At 43.3% G+C, this 19,793-nt stretch overlaps 1 protein-coding gene across 4 annotated transcripts in view; it reads left to right on the top strand.

The window, feature by feature from the left end:
* Positions 1-19,793, top strand: part of LOC112218717 (inositol 1,4,5-trisphosphate receptor type 2) — a 150,275-nt gene that overhangs the window by 29,242 nt on the left and 101,240 nt on the right. For all 4 annotated transcript variants that reach the window (XM_042301635.1, XM_042301634.1, XM_042301637.1 and 1 more), the window contains exons 9-29: positions 297-392; positions 1,820-1,873; positions 3,316-3,467; positions 3,834-3,933; positions 4,141-4,301; positions 4,696-4,837; positions 5,365-5,523; positions 6,030-6,202; positions 6,738-6,857; positions 7,181-7,363; positions 7,605-7,856; positions 8,188-8,335; positions 9,094-9,241; positions 9,615-9,811; positions 10,196-10,319; positions 13,806-13,857; positions 16,705-16,870; positions 16,978-17,145; positions 17,313-17,402; positions 18,624-18,749; positions 19,207-19,329. In XM_042301635.1, the coding sequence (XP_042157569.1) occupies positions 297-392; positions 1,820-1,873; positions 3,316-3,467; positions 3,834-3,933; positions 4,141-4,301; positions 4,696-4,837; positions 5,365-5,523; positions 6,030-6,202; positions 6,738-6,857; positions 7,181-7,363; positions 7,605-7,856; positions 8,188-8,335; positions 9,094-9,241; positions 9,615-9,811; positions 10,196-10,319; positions 13,806-13,857; positions 16,705-16,870; positions 16,978-17,145; positions 17,313-17,402; positions 18,624-18,749; positions 19,207-19,329 (2,934 nt within the window). The remainder of the gene's footprint in view (positions 1-296; positions 393-1,819; positions 1,874-3,315; positions 3,468-3,833; positions 3,934-4,140; positions 4,302-4,695; positions 4,838-5,364; positions 5,524-6,029; positions 6,203-6,737; positions 6,858-7,180; positions 7,364-7,604; positions 7,857-8,187; positions 8,336-9,093; positions 9,242-9,614; positions 9,812-10,195; positions 10,320-13,805; positions 13,858-16,704; positions 16,871-16,977; positions 17,146-17,312; positions 17,403-18,623; positions 18,750-19,206; positions 19,330-19,793) is intronic.

Raw genomic sequence — 19,793 nt, 5'->3', positions numbered from 1 at the left:
ACACCAGTCCTTTGCCTTTAATTTGAACAAAGTCAAGTGAACAAGTGTATACTTAGAACTAAGAATTGGGACGGAGCTAGAAGCACTTTTTCTGCTCAGATTTTAGCTCATGATTTTGTAGAACTAGTGGAAAAACCTGTTTTGATTAGGAAATTCCCCAGAGGGAGATTAAACAAGTATCTTCCTCGTAAACAAATACATTACCTCATACTATGATGTTATTAATGGAGCTGAGTGATGTTGAGAACTCTTTCTTCGTTGATCAGCGTGTTTTTAAATGTGTTTCTCTCTGTCAGGTTGTGCACTACGACCCCTGCAGAGGGGGTGCCGGCCAATGGAACAGCCTGTTTCGCTTCAAACACCTGGCCACTGGAAACTACCTGGCTGCAGAGGTAGGCTGTTACCTTCTCCCCTCTTCTCTCTCTTTGACTGTGTGTCAAACAGTTGTCGTGGTTATCGGTTGTCTTTTCATTGTGTTTTGACTCTGCTGCTCAATTTGAATACCGTTCATTTAAATACTCTATCCATGAATGACTAATCTTGTACAGTAATACAGGATGTTGTTCACTTTCATAGCTTTTTACATTTCCAAAAACCCACAATATAATACATTCCATGTAAGATAATACTTATCTTATCACATGATGGAACATTTTTTACTAAAATGTGCAATTACCAATGCTACCAACTCATGTTTGAGTGTTTTCTGACTTGACTGATTGCCAATGTGTGGGTGTTTTCCACTCCGGTTAACATCCTGTCACTGTTGGTTAATCCCTACTTTACATAAAACGGAGAGAAATGCCAACAGACCACAATGCAGCTTTCTGTGTAGACTACTCTCTCTGTACTGTCTCTTATGTCAGTCCTCTCTCTGTGGTCAGGCTGTAAGGGTGCTGGTCTAGAATCAGGTCTTCCCTGTCCACATAATTCTATTAATTATGATCTAAAAGTAAACACTGATCCTATATCAGCTCTGAGATTCTTTGAATACTGTGTGCTTTAGTTAACCCTACTGATTACTCATGTATGGCATGAAAACTATAGTCCTAGGAGTTGGGATTTGGCTAGGCCTCTAGCTACAGACTGTTTTTGTGTATTATACATCTACGATCAGGCTTGAAGTGAGCAGATGTTGATGTTACAGAAGTGCTACAGATGGCAGTGTTCCCATTTTTATGGCCTAGTGATGGGTGTTCCGAGTCTTTATGGTGAACCGGATAGTTTGGCTACGTTCACCTAAAATGAGCCATTCATTTGGTTCCTAAACGGCTCATTGTTCAGTAGTGCTTAGGAAAAAACCGGATACATTTCACATTTCCTACCATTATGTCAGAATGTGAAATGTGAGTTCAAATACATTTTACCTGATGAAATTAGATTACTGCGAAATCACTGCAAAACATTTTCAGAGAATGTTTTTATCATTTGTCTATAATCGTTGAGCTCAAAAGCAGGATGCCAATCAAGGAGCGAAATGAACAGCTCTTTCACAGATGCGATTCGGTTCCCTAAGTTCATAAAAAAGATCTGTTCAAAAAGAGCTTTGTTCGCAAGCGACCCATCACCATTATGGCCCTCTCTCTCTAATCTCCTTCATTGTGCTGTACAGGTGCAGCACTGCAAGGAGAATTTCCCAAAGGAGATAATAAAGTGAATCAAATCTGTCAACTTAATCACAATCAACAAACGGTTCATCTAGAATAGTTTCTCAGACAATATTGGGAAGAGTGTGGGGTCTGAATAGTTGGCTGTGAGGAAAATGTTACTGTTGATGAAGAAAGTGATTTGACTGACAGACTGACTTGTCTTTCTATAGATTAACCCTGATTTCCGTGATGAAAGTGTGGCATCTAAAGCAGAGGTGAATCAGGTTAGTGAAACACTGGTTTTAGTCTGGGCCTCATACCACGTGGTTGAAATCAGTGGAAATATCTATGAGTATTCTGGTGTGTGTGGTGTTTAACAATGCATGACCACGGTCTCTTAGATGAGAGTTTACTAACAGTACTGCGCAAAGGGTAGATCAAAAGCTTAGGGAACTGTGCATCCGCTGTGTTTCTGCTAAGAGAGCAACTTTGTGGGTGTGTTTCTATGCATTCATAGAGGGAGTGTGTACCTGTCAAACCCCGGGCCTCCTGCTGGGCCCTCTGTTCTCTCACACCACCACACTCAAACTCCTATTACGCAATACCTTTTCCTCTCTTACACTCACTAGCAAGAACAGACTCATCCGCTCACATGCAAACTCTTTCTTCCCTTCTTTCCTCTCTCTCTTTATCTTTCTCTCTCTCTCTCACATGCACGCGCACACATACTCACAACATACACAACCAGGGGTTGGAATCAAAATTATTTTCCAATCGTTTCGTTCTGAACAGAACCCCCGTTTTTTTGTTCCGTTCTACAGTTCCAAGCAGAAAAAAAAGTATTGGATTATATCATTCCTTTTTTAACCTTTTTTTTGCTCATTAAAGGACTTCACCAGGGGAGGGGCAGGTTGCCTAAACATGCGCTCACACACTGGCAAAGATCTTTAACTTGCAGGCAGACACTGGAATATGTTTCTGAGTGACAGAGTGAGGACTTTGCATAAGCGCTTTGTTGTTTTTGTGGGACTAGAAAATAATGCCTGGAACGTTATTAACCGATACCCACACTTTTAAAATAACTGTCCTGTTCTGGTATAGTATGGATCACTTTAATTCCAGGTTCCATTTCGGTTCCTTAAATGTTATTTTCCGTTTTTCTGTTCTTTTCCAACCCCTGTACACAATGTAGACAATGTACAAACTCTATTTCAATACAGTCTTTCCTCCCCTTGCCGACCTTCTGCATTGGTATTCTGCCTCCGCTCACACAAGAACACCAACTCGTCTCAGACACTCAGTGGGCCCCTTATATAACGTCTGAGTGTGGGGGTGCTCTTTGAGAGAGCGAGATAGAGGAGGGGAGACAGACGTGCTGTCTGCTCTGCTGTTATGTACTGCTGGATGGTGTGAGTCACCCAGAGGAGAGGAGGTGATAAGGCACAGGGGTGGCTCAGAGGAGCTCTTTCCCATTGACATGCATAGAGCACAGCGGTTAACCCTCCCAGGACTGGCCTGTTATCTGTCTGCAGCATCCACACAGTGCAATCCAAACCTCATCCACTATCTCATTGTAATAATGTAAGCTGACAATTTCTTAGATCTTTTTTTTTTTTTTTTACAGCGCTTTGAATCTGTGGCACAGGTTTATTGATATTAGCGTTGAGAATGCTTTAGGTGCAAGAACTTTGGTATCCATCTTTGTGTGTCTGCTGTGTGTCTGCAGACGGAGACAGATACAGCGTACTCCAAGAGGAAGCGTCAGGCTGCAGAGAAGATAGCCTGCACCCTGGTGTCTGTGCCCCATGGCAACGACATCGCTTCTCTGTTTGAGCTGGACGCCACCACGCTGCAGATGGCTGACTGTCTGGTGCCCAGGTCAGACAATGGCCCCTAAAACACATTTAAAAAGATCTAAAACACTGTATACATTTTAAAGGACTCTTGGAAGAGATCTCAAAAACATCCTAAGAAACAATATACACACTCAACTAGTGCAAAGAGAGGTGGGTTAGAACTAGGTTGAATATTTTCCTATTGAAAACTACAACTCCGTACAACGTCCCACAGTTCGTTCTTGATTTGATGTTTCTCATGCTTGATAGTATTTCTCTCTAGAGACAAGGAGCATTGAGCTCACAAAAAAAAAACTAAATTGAATTCAAGTAATTGACCCTATGAAATTTCAGTTAATCGCTCAGCACTACTCAAAACACACTGCAAACACACTGTGCCTTCCCTCAGGAACTCATACGTACGGCTGAGACACCTATGTACCAACACCTGGGTGAGCAGCACCAACTTCCCCATCGACGCTGAGGAGGAGCGCCCCGTCATGCTCAAGGTCCAATACTACACCCCTGCTGTTTAAGTTCCACTTATGATATTGTGCTTATCACAATGTAGTCAACCTTTTCCCCCAAAACTTTTCAACATTGTAAGTTACTATTAGACATAGGTTTGATTCTGGTGTTTGGAGGGATTGTTGTTGAGTCTATAAGCCTACAGTACATGAGTCGTTAATTTCATACTGAATTCCCCCTACCCACAGATTGGCACGTGCCCTACGAAGGAGGACAAGGAGGCATTTGCTATTGTCTCTGTACCTCTGTTTGAGGTCCGAGACCTGGACTTTGCCAACGATGCCAACAAGGTCCTGGAGTCGACCGTGAAGAAGCTGCAGTATGGCAACATTGCTCAGAACGAGAGGAGGTAAAGCCAAATGTTTTATTTTACCTTTATTTAACTAGGCAAGTCAGTTAAGAGTCAGTCAAATGGAGGAAACCAGGACAAAGAAAGCAAGGATTTGACGGCCAGTAACGTTGTTAGACAGTGCAGTGCAATTGAAATGCTCCTGAGTAAAATACAATGTGATATAGTCCGTATCGGAGCTACATTATGTCCCCTAGTGACACAGCCAACAGGGTTACACTGTTTATTTGGTGCAATACTATGTAATTCAATCTGTTTTCAATTAGTATTTTTATTGCATGTATTTATTTCCTCATTCTCTGTGGAATCTCTGTGTCTGCAATAACTGTCTCTCAGACAGATAATGTGTTCTGTGTAATTAACTAATGTTCTTTTGCGGGCCCGTGTTTCCTAGGTTTGTGACCAAGCTGTTGGAGGACCTGATCTTCTTTGTGTGCGAGGTCCCCAACAACGGTCAGGACGTGCTGTCTGTGGTCATCTCCAACCCCAACAGGGAAAGGCAGAAACTAATGAGGGAACAGAACATTCTAGCCCAGGTCAGCTCACTCATACACATACTCTCCCAGAATATCACCTAAAGGAGTATCCTCTAGCTTTGGTCTTGAGTCTGATTCTGCTTTGGCCAGTTCCTGTGCTGTCTGTCATTGTCATAACAAATATATTGGGTAATGATGACAGAGAAGCTTTTTGTATCTTACAAACACTGTTAAATTGAGCTACAAGTGTGCAGATTTATTTTGACTTCATAGACGTATTGGCTAACGCAGAAGCAGACTGGCACCCAAGCTAGAAGGTGAATTCCACTGTCTCCTTCCACATTACACTGTGACTTATTAGAGTGCAGAGAGCAGACTCCCTCTGATCACAGTAATTGAAGGGATTAATAATTCAAGTAAATTCTGCCTAAGGCTGTGCTAATAGCATTGTCATAGCATTGTTAGTAGTAATGATGCTGGCAGTGGTAGTTACTGTGATTAGGGATGATACGGACAACAAAATAATCAGAATCATGAACAAGTAATTTTGTCTGTCTCTGATCTCTTCTGCTGTCTGCTTTCTCCAGATTTTTGGTATTCTGAAGGCTCCATTCACAGACCAGGGGGAGGGTCCCATGCTGAAGCTGGAGGACTTGGGGGACCAGCGCTACGCTCCCTTTAAGTACATGCTGCAGCTGTGCTATCGGGTGCTGCGCCACTCCCAACAGGACTACCGCAAGAACCAGGCTAGTAGCACTGTAGCTTTGTCCAACTCGCAACCCTGACTCTATCTTGGTCAATATGATCAATAACTGTATGTTATATAATTAAGCAATCAGCCGGAGGGGGTGTGGTATATGGCCAATATATCACAGCTAAGGGCTGTGTCCAGGCACTCCGCGATGCGTCGTGCCTAAGAACAGCCTTTAGCTGTGGTATACTGGCTATATACCATAACCCCCCCGAGGTGCCTTATTGCTATTGTAAACTGGTTACCACCATTAGAGCAGCAAAAATAAATATTTTGTCATACCCGTGGTATACGGTCTGATATACCACGACTGTCAGCCAATCAGCATTCAGGGCTCGAACCACCCAGTTTATAATATAAGCTTATATGTAGGCAGTCGTGTTTGGGAATGATGAAGATCCATTGTATGCTGGTTGAAGTATCTCAAGTTCATATACACAACCCAGATGTATTCCTATAATGGTATCCATTTCGACTAACTGGTCTCCTTCTGCCCTCCAGGAGTACATAGCCAAGAAGTTCTCCATCATGCAGTCTCAGATCGGTTATGAGATCCTGGCGGAGGACACAATTACAGCTCTGCTCCACAACAACCGCAAGCTGCTGGAGAAACACATCACAGCCAAGGAGATTGAGACCTTCGTCAAACTGCTGCGTCGCAATCGAGAGCCCAGGTCAGGACAGAGCAGAGCAGGGAGGAGGAATGAATACTATACCTAACACACATTATAAACTGGATGGTTCAATCCCTGAAAGCTGTGGTATATCAGACCGTATATCACGAATATGACAAAATATATATTTGTACTGTTCTGATTATGTTGGTAACCAGTTTATAATAGTAATAAGGCACCTGGGGGGTATATGGCCAATATACCACAGCTAAGGGCTGTATCCAGGCACTCTGCGTTTCGTCCTGCTAAGAACAGTCCTTACCCGTGATATATTGGCTGTATACCATGCACCCTTGGGCTTTATTGCATAATTATAACATGCATATGACACACCCCCACACACATTTGATCCACAAATAGATATGCACACTGGGGCTATAAAGCACAATGTGCCACACAAACAAAAAACCTATGTATATTACAGTATATTTGTGTTGCCTATGATTGTTAGGTATTGGTAAGCCACTCTACTGGGGTCAACGTCTTTGAGCATATTTAGTCCAATACGTTTGGTTGTCCTCCTCTGTCCAATCAGGTTCCTGGACTATCTGTCAGACCTGTGTGTGTCCAATAAGACGGCCATTCCAGTGACACAGGAGCTTATCTGTAAATTCATGCTGAACTCCGCCAATGCTGACATCCTCATCCAGACCAAGTGAGTCTCACGCACATGTGTGTATATATATATATATATATATAGTGCGATCTACTTAACACTGGTGGCCAGATTTTCAGATTGGGGACTGATGTTTGACCTGGCTGTGCTACACACTAGAAGTTCACAATCACATAAGCTGGTATATCTGTGTAAAAAGGCACCGCATGGGTGAATGTCATTAAGCTGGTGTATGCGGATGTGCAAAGAGAAGTAGCAGATCTTGTGTGTGGTAGTGGGTGTGTGGTTGAGCTCCAGAGTGAAGAATGAATGCTTCCATTTCCTTCTCCCCCTCTCCTTCTCCTCCTTTTCCTCCCACCCAGGCTAATCCCCAACACAGAGACATCCCTGGAGTCGTCCTTGCTGCTGGAGGACACAGAGGAGGAGGAGGTGTGGCTCTACTGGATCGACAGCCACAAGGAGCCGCACGGCAAGTCCATCCGCCACCTGGCCCAGGACGCCAAGGGCAACCACAAGCTGGACAGTGACATCATCACCTACTACAGGTACTAGACAGCTGCTGCAGCAAGGTGTTCTGGGGGTCTTTATTGGACTGTGTGGCGAAACATTGGTTCGCCAATTTATTGATGTATGATGAGTGTCCAACTTAGTTTCGGGTCCGTTAGGCAACAGTCCACCTTGTGTCTTCAGCTCAACTACCAAACATTTCACGTCATATTTCTATGACACACCTACGACACCTATCTTCCGTGTATATCCTCTCCCCCTTCCCCATTCACCCTCCAGATACCAGCTCAACCTTTTTGCCAAGATGTGTCTGGACCGCCAGTACCTGGCCATCAACCGGTTGTCCAGCCAGCTGCCCGTGGAACTGATCCTGCGCTGCATGTTTGACGACTGCCTGCCCTACAACCTGCGTGCCTCTTTCTGCCGCCTCATGCTGCACATGCACGTGGACCGCGAGCCCCAGGAAGCCGTGGTGGCTGTGCGCTACGCCCGCCTCTGGACCGAGATCCCCTCCAAGATCACCATCCACGAGTGAGTGTTGTTTGAGGGGGTGTTGTTTATGTGGCTTTGGGATCTGTGGATGTGACAATAGCATACTGTATCTGTAACTGGCACTCCACATGAAAGGAAACAGCCTCTGGTTAGAGATTTATCACAGATGAATTGCATCTTCAGTTTGCTGCATGTTTCATGCATCTAGGTAGCGAGAACACTTTATTTTCTCTAGAGAAACATTGCAGTCAGATTTTCTAGGCTGAAGGTCTATTTCACAGCTTTAAACAACTGATTGAATTGCTTTGTTAATTAGTTTCTCATGTAGAGATTGCATAGTTGCTGTGCTATATAATAACGGTCTCCATAGGTATGAGTATGAGTTCAGAGACACCTCCAGAGAGGAGATGAAGAGGAAGTTTGCCCCCACCATGGAGTTTGTAGAGGAATACCTCAAAGACGTGGTCAGCCAACCCTTTCCCTTCGGAGATAAAGAGAAGAATGAATTGACTCTGGAGGTAAAAACACACAACTATTTGTAATTAGTTGTTATCCATTCCAAACTATGGATATAGATGTCATGGAAATTCTTATACAGGGACACTCGAAGTCAATCTTAAATGAATCATTGTTTGTCAGTGCGCTGGAGAGGTTCCAACCAACTCAGTGCACCATAGTACACATGTCAGTCAGAAGCTCTGCCTGGGCAGTACATGGACAAGTTATATTTGCATGATTTAGCATAATTAATCATTGACGTTTTGTTTCATTCATGTGGCTGACCAATACTGGTTCATAACATGTGACAGACCAATAACTCACAAGGCTTCTTCTCTCTAAGCTGAGACCTTGAAACTGAGATCTTTCATTCTTACAACAAGGTCTGGGCGTACTGCCAAATTGCAGATACTGATAATTGAGGATGCGTTAAATCAGTCACTTGCATGAACACAGAAATTGGTTATTAGAACAGCACATGAATAGAACACAGAAATGAGTTATCAGAAAAGCACAAACATTTAAAATCCCTATTACATAGACATGCTCACTTTCTTTTTTTTTCGGGTCAATTTTTATTACAATTTTCACAAGACATACAATATAACATCACAAACACAATAATGCAACCTTACAACAATCATTCTCCCATCTCACCCAGTGGTGACCCCCCCACGCCCAACACAAAGAAAGTAACGGACACGATGACTTTCTGATGTTAAAGTTGCGTCTATCTCTGGCCTCTGGGGAAATCCTTCCCTCTTCTCTGGTCTTGTAGGTGGTACATCTGGCCCGTAACCTGGTCTACTTTGGCTTCTACAGCTTCAGTGAGCTGCTGCGTCTCACACGTACCCTCCTGGCCATACTGGACTTTGTCCAGCACCCACTCACCTACATGGACAAGCTCAGCAAGAGTCCCGAGGCAGGTGAGTCACACAGAGAATGAATGAATTAACTGATTCAAACATTTTGTTAAATCACAAAACAATGTATTTGTTTACTAAGTTTATTAAGCATACACAGTGCATATAGGCTAATTGGTAGATGAGTTTCCAGATCTGAAACTTCAAGAGACACGTGTTCTGTTCCTCATCTCTTTATTATACTTACTGAAGTCAAAAGTGCTTTTATGTTCTGTGTAGTGTTAATTAGGACACACAGTGTAAAATGTTTTCAAATGTTTTGCAACAGAATATTAGCGTTCCTTATTGGACAAAGCCAGGTAGTCCCTCTCTGTTTCAGTCCATTTCCTTATGTTTGGTTCCTAATGAATACCTTCATGGTCTCCCTGTCCTCCAGGAAACAACGTGTTGCGTACCATCCACGGCGTGGGGGAGATGATGACACAGATGGTGCTGAGTAGAGGGTACGTCCTGCCTCACCACCTCCCCGACACGCCCCCGTCCCTCCAGCACGGAATACAGCCTTTCCTTCTGCCTGACAACGAGGACGTCATGGTCATGGATACCAAGCTCAAAATCATTGAGATCTTACAGGTGAGTGGAGCGCCACCATGTGGTCTGGAGGGCCAGTTACCTGTAACTGTTCTAAAGTAGTGGCTTGAGGCTGGCTGTGGTCGGATTCTCTGCACCGGTCTCCAATGCTTTTAAATGCTTAAGGGGAAGTGATCGTGTGTATACTTCTGGGTCAAGGGTCGAGAAATGGAACGCAACCGCTTGTTCTTGAAATCATGAATTGCGTCATAAAATGAGATCCTTGCTAAACTTTTTTTGTGTGGTTGATTACAAGCGATCTCTAAACATAGTTTGGTAGCCACTGTTTTAAGGTCTCTGATTTATCACTTTTAGCTTGAGTATGGATTTGAGGTATTCGACATTGTGACCCTTTATTTATCGCCTTCTATCTTGTTCTCCCATCAGTTCATCCTGAGTGTGCGGCTGGATTACAGGATCACCTACTTGCTATCCATCTATAAGAAAGAATTTGGGGACAGGAATCTACCAGACAGCTCTATGTCGGTGTCTGAATTCCCTTCCATGTCAGGTAAAACTCTACCGTCACATATGGACATCTTGGCCTGGTCTCAGATCTGTTGTACTGTCTTGCCAACTCCTATTTTTTATTATTTTTATTTCACCTTTATTTAACCAGGTAGGCTAGTTGAGAACAAGTTCTCATTTGCAACTGCGACCTGGCCAAGATAAAGCAAAGCAGTTGAACACATACAACAACACAGTTACACATGGAATAAACAAACATACAGTAGAAAAATCTATATACAGCATGTGCAAATGAGGTAGGATAAGAGAGGTAAGGCAATAAATAGGCCATGGTGGCGAAGTTATTACAATGTAGCAATTAAACACTGGAATGGTAGAATGTGCAGAAGATGAATGTGCAAGTAGAGATACTGGGGTGCAAAGGAGTAAGATAAATAAATACAGTATGGGGATGAGGTAGATTGGATGGACTATTTACAGATGAGCTACAGTGGGGAGAAAAAAGTATTTAGTCAGCCACCAATTGTGCAAGTTCTCCCACTTAAAAAGATGAGGCCTGTAATTTTCATCATAGGTACACTTCAACTATGACAGACAAAATTAGAAAAAAAAATCCAGAAAATCACATTGTAGGATTTTTTTATGAATTTATTTGCAAATCTCCAGCTTTAGTGATTTTTGCAGTTCGATCCAGTCATTGGCAGCAGAGAACTGGAAGGAGAGGCGGCCAAAGGAAGCATTGATTTTGGGAGTGACCAGTGAGATACATCTGCTGGAGCGCGTGCTGCTATGGTGACCAATGAGCTGAGATAAGGCGGGGCTTTACCTAGCAGAGACTTGTAGATGACCTGGAGCCAGTGGGTTTGGTGACGAGTATGAAGCGAGGGCCAGCCAACGAGAGCGTACAGGTCGCAGTGGGGGGTACTATATGGGGCTTTGGTGTCAAAACGGATGGCACTGTGATAGACTGCGTCCAATTTGTTGAGTAGAGTGTTGGAGACTATTTTGTAAATGACATCGCCAAAGTCGAGGATCGGTAGGATGGTCAGTTTTACGAGGGTATGTTTGGCAGCATGAGTGAACGATGCTTTGATGCAAAATAGGAAGCCGTTTCTAGATTTAATTTTGGATTGGAGATGTTTAATGTGAGTCTGGAAGGAGAGTTTACAGTCTAACCAGACACTTAGGTATTTATAGTTGTCCACATATTCTAAGTCCGAACCATCCAGAGTAATGATGTTGGATGGGCGGGCAGGTGCGGGCAGAGATCGGTTGAAGAGCATGCATTTAGTTTTACTTGCATTTAAGAGCAGTTGGAGGCCACGGAAGGAGAGGTGTATGGCATTGAAGCTCATCTGGAGGTTAGTTAACACAGTGTCCAAAGAAGGGCCAGAAGTATACAGAATTGTGTCATCTGCGTAGAGGTGGATCAAAGAATCGCCAGCAGCAAGAGCGACATCATTGATGTATACAGAGAAGAGAGTCGGCCTGAGAATTGAACCCTGTGGCACCCCTATAGAGACTGCCAGAGGTCCGGACAACAGGCACTCCAATATCACATACTGAACTCCATCAGAGAAGTAGTTGGTGAACCAGGCGAGGCAGTCATCTGAGAAACCAAGACTGTTGACTCTGCCAATAAGAATGTTGTGATTGACATAGTCGAAAGCCTTGGCCAGGTCGATGAATACAGCTGTACAGTTATGTCTCTTATCGATGGCAGTTATGATATCGTTTAGGACCTTGAGTGTGGCTGAGGTGCACCCATGACCAGCTCGGAAATCAGATTGCATAGCGGAGAAGGTACGGTGTGATTCGAAATGGTTGGTAATCTGTTAACTTGGCTTTCGAAGACCTTAGAAAGGCAGGGTAGAATAGATATAGGTCTGTAGCAGTTTGGGTCAAGAGTGTCCCCCCCTTTGAAGAGGCGGATGACCGCGGCAGCTTTCTAATCTATGGGAATCTCAGACGAAAGAGAGGTTGTTTACGGATTTGGGTTTGTACCTGGTGGGTTCATTGATAATTTGTGTGAGATTGAGGGCATCAATCTTAGACTATAGGATGGCCGGGGTGTTAAGCATGTCACAGTTTAGGTCACCAAGCAGCACGAGCTCTTTACAATAGATGGCGGGCAAAGTATTCACATATGGTGTCCATGGCACAGCTGGGGGCTGAAGGTGGTCTATAGCAAGTGGTAACAGTGAGAGACTTGTTTCTGGAAAGATAGATTTTTAAAAGTAGAAGTTAGAATTGTTTGGGTACAAACCTGGATGGTAAGACAGAACTCTGCAGGCTATCTCTGCAGTAGATTGCAACACCGCCCCCTTTGGCAGTTCTATCTTGTTGGAAAATGTTATAGTTAGGGATGAACATTTCAGGGTTTTTGGTGGTCTTCCTAAGCCAGGATTCAGACACAGCTAGAACATCCGGGTTGGCAGAGTGTGCTAAAGCAGTGAATAAAACAAACTTAGGGAGGAGGCTTCTAATGTTAACATGCATGAAACCAAGGCTTTTACGGTTACAGGAGTCAACAAATGAGAGCACCTGAGGAGTAGGAGTGGAGCTAGGCACTGCATGGCCTGGATTAACCTCTACATCACCAGAGGAACAGAGTAGGAGTAGGATGAGGGTATGGCTAAAGACTATCAGGACTGGTCGTTTAGTGCGTTCAGAGCAGAGAGTAAAAGGAGCAGGTTTCTGGGTGTGAGAGAATAGATTCAAGGCATAATGTACAGACAGAGGTATGGTAGGATGTGAGTACATTGGAGGTAAACCTAGGCATTGAGTAATGATGAGAGAGATTGTCTCTGGAGACATTTAAACCAGGTGATGTGGGAGGTGGAACTAAATGGTAGTTTAAGGCATATTGAGCAGGCCTAGAGGCTCTACAGTGAAATAAGACCGTAATCACTACCCAGGACCGTAATGGACAAGGCATATTGATATTAGGGAGAGGCATGCATAGCCGGGTGATCAATAGGGGTCCAGTGAGTGGTTGGGCTGGCTGGAGACACAGCGATTCAGACAGCTAGCAGGCCAGGGTTAGCAAGCTAGCATACCGGGGCTAGCAAGCTAGCAGAAGGGCCTTAGAGGGACATCTCGATGGAGGAACGTTTGTTTTGGCCTCCATGTGCGGTGACATCGATAGACCAGTCGTGATGGATTAGTAGGGTTCCTAGGAGCAGAGGGTCAAAGTCCAATTGGCAAAATGGGTATAGCGGCCCAAGAAATTGGCCGATGGATCTATACAGCTAACAGTCCAATATGCTCTAGACAGCTAGCGGGCTGTGGCTATTGGATGGGCATTCAGGGGTGGTCACGATGTAGAGGCCTGGTTGCAGTGGGACCAGGCTAGGAGAATCTAGAGTGTGTCAGTCAATGCCTAAGGGAATCCTGCTGGTTTGTTGATTACTGTTGTAATCAGTTGTTTGAGCTGTGCTGTCACAGGCACTAATTACTTTCTGGAATTGGCTTATTTGGACTTTCTATAATTGGGTTCAGTGATTCACATTATTTTGTTCAATTTCAGATCCAGACATAGATGAGATTGCAGCCAAAGCAGAGACCATGTTTGCTGGAAGGTAAGTAAACAGTGTGTTGTGTGTATGTATGCATGTGTGTGTGTGACGAATGGGGCGCACTGGTGCATCCCATAGTTCAGAGAAAAGTGACACAGTGTCTCTGTGTGCCATATGGATGGATGGGCACGGTTAATTGAATATCTGAACTGACGTTACTATTCGATTACTTGCGAGACTATTCATTCAAAATATATAAATAATTATAGGCCTATTTTCACAATGAAAAGGATTTGTCTGAATTAAATAAAGTTTTCATGTGACATTGCTACATATAAGTACAGAACCAGTCAAGGTTTGGACACACCTACTCATTCCAAGGTTTGTCTTTATTTGTTATATTTTCTAGATTGTAGAATAATAGTGAAGACCTCAAAACTATGAAATAACACATGACATTTGCCGTTCTTAATTTAATAAAACCAGAAACTCTTGGGCCTCCCAAGTGGCGCAGCGGTCTAAGGCACTGCATCGAAGTGTTGCGGTGTCACTACAGCCTCTGGTTCGATCCCAGGCTGTGTCACAACCGGCCGTGACCGGGAGTCCCATATGGTGGACAAGCGTCGCCCGGGTTAGGGGAGGGTTTGTCTCTCCCGAGCACATTGGGGACTTGCAGAGTTGAGACAAGATCGTAGTCACGAAATTGGGTAGAAAAATAAATAAACTCTTGAATGTAGTTTTTACGAGGTGCGTCCCATAAAGTTATACCGGTAGCCTGCACACGTTTCACATATGTAGCTTGTTATTGTTGGGCAATCAAAGCTGCACTACGGTCAGTGGCTCTATGTGTTGCCTAGCAGGTGAAGTGGGATATTTCTAATCAATGCAAAAATGAATGAAAAAATATAGCTGCGAGTCACAATTAATGGAGTTCACAGGATGAAAGGCCACAAGATCAGTTGGATAACAAATCAGTGGTTTTAAATGGACACAGTTTCAGTAACTCAGCCATGTTTTGACCAATCCCTTAGGTTCTTATCAAACTAAGTTAAGACCTACCATGGGCCGACATTCCGAACACATTTGGTGTGATTTGGTCCTATGGTTCATGATGATTTTAGAAGTATTTTTAGCTCATTAGCGTATGTGAAAATATGCATCTACTGGTATTATAGTGTAGCCATCTTTGAATGTATCAACACTTAAAGGACAGTTTCATAATTTTCGCAATTTCACTGTATTATTCCAACCTCATAGTGTGGAAATATACACTCAGTGGCCAGTTTATTAGGTACACTCATCTAGTACCGGGTCAAACCCCCTTTGCCTTCAGAACAGCCTTAATTCTTCGGGGCATGGGATTCTACAAGGTGACAGAAATGTTCCACAGGGATGTTGGTCCATGCTGCAGATGGGACGGTGGTACATTCTGCGAACAGCCCGTTCTATCTCATCCCATAGATGCTCTATTGGGTTTGGTCAGCAAGCATGTTCAGATACGCTATGGCGTTCAATCGCTGTACAATTGGTATATAAGGGCCCTAACGTGTGTCATGAAAACATTCCCCACACCAGAACACCACCACCACCAGCAGCCTGTACCGTTGACACCAGGCAGGATGGGTCCATGGACTCATGCTGCTTATGCCAAATACTGACTGCCATCAGCATGATGCAACAGAAACCGGGATTTGTCGGACCTGGCAAGGTTTTTCCACTCTTCAATTGTTGATCACATGCCACTGGAGACACTTTTTCTTGTTTTTAGCTAATAGGAGTAGAAACCAGTGTGGTCAACTCCTGCAACAGCCCATCCGTGACCAGGGCCGACGAGTTGTGCTTTCTGAAATATCATTCTGCATCTGAGCTGTTTTCGCCCACAGGACTGCTGCTGACTGGATGTTTTTTGTTTGTTACACAATTCTCTGTAAACCTTAGACATTGCCGTGCGTGAAGCCCAGGAGGACGGCAGTTTCTGACATACTGGATCTGGCAAGCCTGTCACTGACTATCATACCACGCTCAGTCACTTAGGTCACAAGGTTTTCCCATTCTAATGTTCAATCTAAGAGTAAGTGGATGCCTGTCTGCCTACTTTATATAGCAAGCCACTGCCATGTAGCAATTTTCATTAAAGGGGTGGTGTACCTAAATAAACTGGCCACTGAGTGTGTGTATATAAAACACAGACAATTCAAGTTTTTGACTGCACTGGGCCTTTAAGCATTAGTGTTACAAAGTCAGAATAGTGATCTGTTTATAGTTTCCTTTTTTAAGATTTCAATGCCAAACATTACACAGTTCATTGTGGTAATGACTCTAAAACGTTTCAAGTTGATAGGCCATTGTGGAGTGGATTTTCAACGGACTTATATGGACACGTAAAATATGATTTCCTGATTTAGCAAGAGCCTAGCCATCTCTTAACCAATTTGGTATTATTTGGACATATGGTTAATAAGAATACGTTTTTCAAAGGTTTTCCTAAATGTCCAAGATCTATCCTGATGGACCTTATGTGTCCTTAAGGCAACTTTGTTCACCATGTGGAAAGATGCCTACATACATTTCAAGTCCCTCGGTCAAACAGGGTTTAAGTGAGACGGTTTACAACAGCGCCACCAATAGGCCAATCAGGACTATTATTTTTGTCTGTGACTCATAGCCTCTTATGCCAAATTAGAGAGAAAGTTAACAATCTTCCCCTGTCCAGCAGTGGCAAACGACTGTCTCTATAGATTTGTGCAGCAAACAACTGTTCTTTCAAAAAAAAAGTTTTACAAAAGTTTGTCATGATATTATTTGAATAGGGAAAGTACTTCAAATGCCCATGTATAGTGTGCCAGTGTTTGTCAAAACACTGTGTATGCCTCCAATGTCTCTTTCTAACCCTGCGTCTGGTGCTTCCAGTTCAGAGTGTAGTGCTGTGGAGCTGGATGACGAAGGGGGTAGGACCTTCCTGAGGGTGCTGATCCACCTCATCATGCAGGACTACCCCCCACTGGTCTCAGGCTCACTGCAGCTCATGTTCAAACACTTCAGCCAGAGAGCAGAGGTCCTACAGGCCTTCAAACAGGTAACAGCACTGTGTGTGTGTGTGTGTGTGTGTGTACACATGCGCTTGTGTCTGATCTGTGTGTGTGTGTTTGATCTCACTGTGTGTGTTACTGTGGTCCCTTGCAGGTCCAGTTGCTGGTGTCGGAGCAGGATGTAGAGAACTACAAGCAGATCAAGACAGACCTGGACCAGCTAAGGCTGACAGTGGAGAAGTCTGAACTGTGGGTGGAGAAAAGTGGAGCCTACGGCAGTGAGGACATAGGAGAGAGTCAGGGCAAGGAGCAGACCATGGAGGTACATCACAGTACAGTATACTACAGTACAGTATAGTATGCCCCCTACAGGCCACAATTGCCACACATCATAGAGGGCTAATGGCTGAGCGAGGGCTGAATCCTTACTCGATATCCAAGTAATTTCTTCAAATCTAAATGTATTTTTGTGTAATGTGTGATTGACAGGAGGCTGGAATCCTGAGCCCAGTACAGGGCGGGGATGTGAAGCCACAGATAGACAGCAACAAAGCCAACAACTACAACATTGTCAAAGAGGTCGGCTGCTATTCTGTCTCCTTGAACTGTGTGTGTGTGTGTGGTATAGGGTTGCAAAGTTATGGGTAATTTACTTTCTCTAATTTTGGTAATGAACAGGTAATCTATTTGGTAATGAACAGGTAATCTATTTAAAAAAATGTTTTTATGTCTGTCAATATTGACCACAAGTTTCTAGTGGATATACCATATGGTTCAAGAGAAAATAGCCAAATTAATGAAATAAGCACCTACAACAAAAACATTATATTTAATTAACTCTGCATCTCTTCCAAATATTAACTTTTTTTCCACAACTGCCACCAGTTTGGTACCAAAATATTTACAATGATATGTTGACATAGCAAAATAATATATATATATTACAGCTGCAATATGTAACTTTTTGGGTGACCTGACCAAATTCACAAAGAAATGTGAGTTATAGATATGTCATTCTCATTGAAAGCAAGTCTAAAAAGTGCCAGATCTGTTCTACTGTATGTGCACCATTTCTATGCTTCCCGTTCTTAAGTTTAATTTTTGCGTCTTTTACTTTTGTACACCAGCTTCAAACAGCTGAAAATGCAGTTCAGATGGTTCAATGATTATCTAAACTCTTGTTTTGTCACACAAACTGCAATTGGGCTAACTATTTGAAGTTTAGCAACCAGGAATTGGCAGAGAGATTTCAGCATATTGCACCTTTAAACACCAATGCTATTCACAATGTTGATGGTTTATATTTAGGATAATGTTTACAGCTTTAAAAAATATATATATTTTAAAATAATCTTATTGGATTATTTTATATATTTTACATGTGAGGCCACACAGGCTGCGTTTAGACAGGCAGATCCATTCATCTTTTTTTCACTAATTAGACTTGGAAAGTTTCTGGTAATATACCCTAACTTTGCAACCCTAGTGTGGTATAAGCAGCATTATCAATTACAGTCAGTGCAGTCTTTGAAAACACACCATGACGCTGGGTTATTGATTGTCCACTAATAATTTACAGACCTTAAGTCGCTGGCCAATGTAGCCATGTTTTATGTGGGCCTGACTTGTAACCTGACTTGCATTTCTTCATTTCTCCTAGGGGATAAATGAAGTTACATTTAATGTAATGTGCTCCAGTAACACTAAATTACAGCAGCTGAAAATGCAAGTGTTTTTAGACTGATTGCTATTGCTGTGTAATGCATATATTAGTGTCTGATCTGTGTGTGTGGTCAGTAGATCCTGCTGCGGCTCAGTAAGCAGTGTTACCCCGGTAAAAAGAGTCGTGTGCAGCAGCAGAGGTTACTGAAGAACATGGGCGCTCACACTGTGGTGCTGGACCTGCTCCAGATACCTTATGAGAAGGTGAGTACGTCACATTTAGAGATGTTTTACTCACAAGTGGAAGTAGGTGTCAAACACACAGGAACCAGTCCATATGGGCTTATAAAATAAGTGCTTCAGGTGAGGCCCCTCAAAGCCTGACATAAATGTTGTCATTAGAAGACTGTATTTTGATAAAGCTTGACTAGGTAGGTCAGGGCTCTTCAACCCTGTTCCTGGAGAAGTACCATCCTGTAGGTTTTCACTCCAACCCTAATCTAGCTCACCTAAATCTAATAATTAGCTAGTTGATATGCTGAATCTGGTTAGTTACGACTGGGTTTGAAGTGAAAACCTACAGTATGGTAGCTCTCCAGGAACATGGTTGGAGAGTCCACTGCCTTGGTAGCTTTGTTTGACCATCTTTATGGATTGATTTTGTGGTGACGTAGTTGTACAACTGTGCTGTCTGTCGGTCTGTCTGTCGGTTTGTCCCCAGAGTGATAAGAAGATGAATGAGATCATGACACTGGCCCACGTGTTCCTGCAGAACTTCTGTAAAGGGAACAGCCAGAATCAGGTTCTGCTCCACAAACACCTCAACCTGTTCCTCACACCAGGGGTATGCTCAGTTATAAACACACTCACACAAGCATGCACATTTCGCTTTGAACACACCAACAGCGTCATTGCATTTTGGTACACCAGAATTACATTCATTTCCAATGAAACGCTGCGTTTGCCTTGCAGTGCTTTTGGTGTGGTACGTACGTTGGATTTATTGAATGTATGTGTCAAACTGTATGCGTAGACGGCTTGACAAAAATGGTAGCAGAAGGTGAATGTTGAACTTTTGTTGCATACATCCTGGTGATGCTGCGTACTATTTTGCGCAGGTGTTACGCATGCATGCATGCATTCACGCCGCGCACACGCATACACACAATGTATACATGCGCGTATAGTTGCACACTCTACTCAAATACACAAACACGCAGCCGCACACGTTTGTCCACATTTGAACTATTATTCAACAAAATAAATGCATTTTATTACAAGATATCTATTTGTCAATAAGTGTGAAAT

Source organism: Oncorhynchus tshawytscha, linkage group LG19, assembly GCF_018296145.1.
Source record: "Oncorhynchus tshawytscha isolate Ot180627B linkage group LG19, Otsh_v2.0, whole genome shotgun sequence".
Lineage (NCBI taxonomy): Eukaryota > Metazoa > Chordata > Actinopteri > Salmoniformes > Salmonidae > Oncorhynchus > Oncorhynchus tshawytscha.
Note: the sequence above shows the minus strand (reverse complement) of the source record. Positions and strands in the feature narration are given on the sequence as shown.